This window comes from Merops nubicus, unplaced genomic scaffold (genome assembly GCF_000691845.1).
Source record: "Merops nubicus isolate BGI_N331 unplaced genomic scaffold, ASM69184v1 scaffold3692, whole genome shotgun sequence".
Lineage (NCBI taxonomy): Eukaryota > Metazoa > Chordata > Aves > Coraciiformes > Meropidae > Merops > Merops nubicus.
The window spans coordinates 6,626-11,503 of NW_008595447.1; the positions used below are offsets into that span (position 1 = coordinate 6,626).

Genomic DNA, 4,878 nt, shown 5'->3' on the forward strand with positions numbered 1-4,878 from the left:
GATTACATATTTGTGGCTGCAGGTGTAGGAAAATACTTTGTCTGGGGAGATGCACATCAGTCTTTATATAAATATTCTCACTGCTTTCACATCGTAGCTATGTCTTTAAGGGTTAGGTATTCAAGTCCTGTCTGTGGCAGGAGTTAAATATATACTGGCCCAGGGATCAGTAGCCAGCTAATAAATCTTTTTGAATCCTGGCTAGCATTATGTCCTGACAGGAAAGTAAATCTCACCCTCTCAGCAGCATGTTCTTCTTTCATTGCAAGGATGCTACTGGTGAACTATGTTTTCCAAACTGATAACTGTGGTATTTCCTGTGCAGCAAGTTATTTTGTTTGTCTTGGAGGTTTATGTTTCAACTTTATGAAGCAATCTTTCTGGGGAAAGGACCAGAAATAATTGGCTGAGGCTATTACTCTGATCCATCTCTTCATAACCATAGATCCACAACAAATCCGAATGTGAAAGTCAAATGCTTCACCCTGCTGCTGGGTTGTCACCTACAGATAGTTGCGGTTCCACACGCATGCTGCGTTCCTGTATCTCTTTATAGCTGTCCATTTTAAAACCAGCTAATGCACAGAAGATGAGAAGAGGCTGAAGAAAATACTTCTGCATCAGATACAGACCCCTCCACAACCTTCCTGGTGGCTGACCGGAAATATTAATTAAAACAAGTTCCTTGTAAATATTACTCTCAGGTGTAGTGACTGATTTTCCTATAGCTTCAAAACCCACCTGCACTTTAGGCTTTGTTCAGTGGATTTGTTTTAAGTCCTCAGTTGCAGTGCTTGAAGAGGAAACAGCAAAATAACTTTTGTCCCCATCTCTTCATATTCATTTAGCATTCTTTTCCTTCCTCTTCTCAAGAGTTTTCTCTGGCAGACTGCACACAAGCTGCCTTATAGCTCATGCCAGGTAAGCACAGGGACATCCCTCTGGATGGACATTTAGGAGATTTATTGATGCCATTGTGTCATTACTATTGTATGAGCTCCATTTCAGGTTGCAAATTTGTCACTTGTTGTTTTCTTTCATCTGTTCTAAACACTGACTTCGATTCTTCTGCCCAACATCTTAATTCCTGATGGCAACAGGGCTTCTACAATCAACTTATCTTTTCCTTCCTCGACATAAATTGGTGAAGAAGGCTATTACCTGTGAAAAACTACTTTTGTTAGGACAATTTATTAAGTTGTTTGAGACTTGTTCTGATTTTGGTCCTTAGATGGTCTCAGTTTCTTAAAAATTATAAGATGCTTAGAAAGTATAATGCAATAACACATCTTGCAAACGGACAACTAAGGCATGAAAAAGTGAGCAATGCAAGGGAGATCTGAGAGAAAGACCCACGGGGAAGTAAGTATTCTCTTGCTTCCTTTTCCTATTTTGCCACATATACAAGGCAGAATAACTTTGTGCCACAGAAAGGGCAGGAGCAAATCACAGTCTGAAAAATAAAAAGCCATCAGTGCAGCTGTAGACATTCTGTAAAACTGCTAATTCAGTTCTGTAATATTGCTAATTACAAATCAGTATTAAAATACTATTCTGAGAAGAAGGGAAACAAATCTCTGATAGCCCATCTGCTTTCCTGTAGCTACATCTGAATCTGCCGTGCCGTGTGATGTTTCAGAGACGCTCAGAATCAGCAGCCCCTCGACTTTCTGCAGCCAGTGAGCCCCATTGGCTGGAAGGGAAAGAAGAGGCGGAGAGTGCCCTGAATATTTTTCTCCTCCACACACCATAAAACAGGCAGCCTGCATGCACCGCCTGACAGCGAGACCGGTGCTTGCAGTTTGAAATTAGTTTCTACTCTGCAGCAGTCACTTGGGCATTTTTTGTTTGCTTCTCTTAATGGAACAAAAAAGCTTTGCAGCATACCAGTGAACTGAACAGGAACTGACCGTGGGGGAGAATATGATGCAAACTTACTGATTGTTGGGACTCTGTGACATAGATCACCAAGGTAAATGTGATGATCATCAGAAACTGCATCTGTGAGAGAATAAACCAGTATTTCTGAGTTCTGTTTATTTTGTAACAGCAGTGAGTGTTCTGAACTGCTGCCTGCCTCATTGCTGGTTTAGTTTTCTTTTCTTCCCAAGCTGAAAAGCCAAAGAAGGTTTTCAAAGGAACACAAAAGGAACGGAGTTTCCAAAGCAGCTCGCTGAAAGGGGAATCTCCATAAGATGAATTTCACCCAGCACCGTGGGACCATCCAGCCTCTCCATTTCTGGAACCACAGCTATGGACTGCATGGAGCTGCCAGCAAACCCAATGCAAAGGGCCACTCTTCAGGAGGCTGCTACGAGCAACTGTTTGTATCCCCCGAGGTGTTTGTGACTCTGGGCATCATCAGCCTGCTGGAGAATGTTTTGGTCATTGTGGCGATAGCCAAGAACAAGAACCTCCATTCGCCCATGTACTTCTTCATCTGTAGCTTGGCAGTGGCTGATATGTTAGTGAGTGTGTCTAATGGCTCAGAAACTATTGTCATCACGTTGCTAAACAATACAGACACAGACGCGCAGAGCTTTACCATAAACATTGACAATGTCATTGACTCAGTGATTTGCAGTTCCTTGCTTGCATCAATTTGCAGTCTCCTCTCAATAGCAGTGGACAGGTACTTTACTATCTTTTATGCCCTCCAGTACCATAATATCATGACGGTGAAGCGCGTAGGGGTCATCATCACATGCATCTGGGCTGCTTGCACAGTCTCGGGCATATTGTTCATCATTTACTCTGACAGCAGTGTTGTCATCATCTGCCTTATTAGCATGTTCTTCACTATGCTCATTCTCATGGCATCCCTCTATGTCCACATGTTTATGATGGCTCGGACACATATCAAAAAGATTGCTGTTCTTCCAGGGACTGGTCCTGTTCACCAAGGGGCCAACATGAAAGGAGCCATCACTCTCACCATCCTGATTGGAGTTTTTGTTGTGTGCTGGGCTCCATTTTTCCTGCACCTGATTTTCTACATCTCCTGCCCCTACAACCCTTACTGCCTGTGCTTCATGTCCCACTTTAACTTCTACCTTATCCTTATCATGTGCAATTCCATCATCGATCCACTTATCTATGCATTCCGGAGTCAGGAGCTCAGGAAAACATTCAAGGAGATTATATGCTGCTGTAGCCTGAGAGGGCTTTGTGATTTGCCTGGCAAATATTAAATGGAGTGGGTACGTTACTGTGTACACAACATGCAGCACAGACTTCCAAGCCTTCAGATCCTCTTTCTCAGCAGAATTTGGTTTAAATCTTTAAAAGTGAACATTTCTTTTCTGTCTCCTCTCCCTCTCATCCTTGCATCCTATTTATGTGCAACTTGATATTTCTGTATGATGTTTGTGATATATACAGTTTGTAATTTATTTGGCTGGAAGGAGAAGAAGCACTTCATATCAGTTTGTAAGTAAGCAAAATAAATACAATGGTGAGTGTGAAATACTAATGAACATAAGCAGCTGTATGTTCCAACTGCTGACAAAATAAATAACTTGCCTGACTTACAGTGCATACTGTCTGATACTATTCCTTATTCTTTTGAAGTAATCACAGCTATACATTACATTAAATACAGTTTATAATAGAGCATATGCTTCTTTATTAGTGGATTAGAGGTTCTTTCAAATTAGAAAGCAGATTTTTCATAAATGTTACTGCAACCAATGAGGTGTATTGATTCATTTTGAGCTCTCTCCCTTCTACTCTGCAAACAGCAGTGCTGTTCTTTGTTACAATTATTGCCTACAACAACGAGGTTTTTCAAACACCCGCTATGCAGACAATCAATGCTTGTGTTTGTTTGTTTGTTTGTTTGTTTGTTTGTTTTTATTTTCAAGATGATGCTTGATATGTGTCTGAGAGTACCTTTTTAGTAAAGTTGAAATTGCTCCCTGGAGCATCAGTTAGCTCTGGGTATATTTGCTAAACTGGCATTCAGGTAGACCAGCACCTCTCCATTCAGCCACGAAGCAAGTGCAGTATTAACACTGACAGTGCCAACACCTGTTTAAAGACTCACTGAGGGATTTCCTTCATGAAGACGAAGAGGGAACTTCAGTTTGAACATTAAGTCCTTCCTTGTTCTGAGGTGCTGTGGGGAACAAGGACTCTGTTCTTCAGTTTGAAAGAAGCTGCCCTCTCTTCTGAAATGTGGTGCAGCCCAATAGGATCGACTGTCAGGATCCTTACAGAGATGTCAAGGCATGTGTTAATTTGGCCTGGGCAACTCAGACCATACTGTGGAGCACGTAAGCTTTGTGAGGGCAATGGCATCACATGGGAGGGATGCTGGCCAACGAGTGTGTAAACCCATGCTCTGTCCCAGCAGATACAGAGGGAGGGGAGACACAAAGACGTGCCCGCTCTTTAAGACTGAAGCCCACAGGCAGCCCTGTGTGTTACTGCCATTTGAAGTCAGTTCACCTTTTCAAGCATCTTATTGATCTTAGTTTCATGCTAACACACCATTCTCTCTACACAGATTATAATAGGGGCTTCACGTCCCTGGTTTTAGCCACTGGAGGTGTTTAAAGTAGAAATATGAGTACACAGGATTCCACGATGTCCCTTAACACCTCGACAATATCAGCTTCTGTGTAAGATCATAGAAAAATATATTTGCTTACTCCCAGAAAGTATAAAAACATAGTGGAAACTGATAGAAGATTTGGAAATGTCTGATTTAAAAAGTCAAAATTAAATGTAAAGAATAATTTAGGTTTTAATCCTGGATGCCTGATTTTACCAAGATTAATAGTGAATTAGTTGGATGAGCAGTCCTATTAATTTTCTTTGAAAAAGCTTGCTACCTCAAGCTGCTTGTTCCCTCACTAAACATAGACATATAGTAAA

The 4,878-nt window shown here is 41.5% G+C and overlaps 1 protein-coding gene across 1 annotated transcript; it reads left to right on the plus strand.

Annotated features, from left to right (window-relative positions):
* The first annotated feature begins 2,195 nt into the window (after positions 1–2,195).
* Positions 2,196–3,191, plus strand: MC4R (melanocortin 4 receptor). The gene has a single exon (XM_008936038.1). It carries the CDS (start codon positions 2,196–2,198, stop codon positions 3,189–3,191), a length of 996 nt encoding a protein of 331 aa, XP_008934286.1.
* The last annotated feature ends 1,687 nt before the right edge of the window (positions 3,192–4,878 follow it).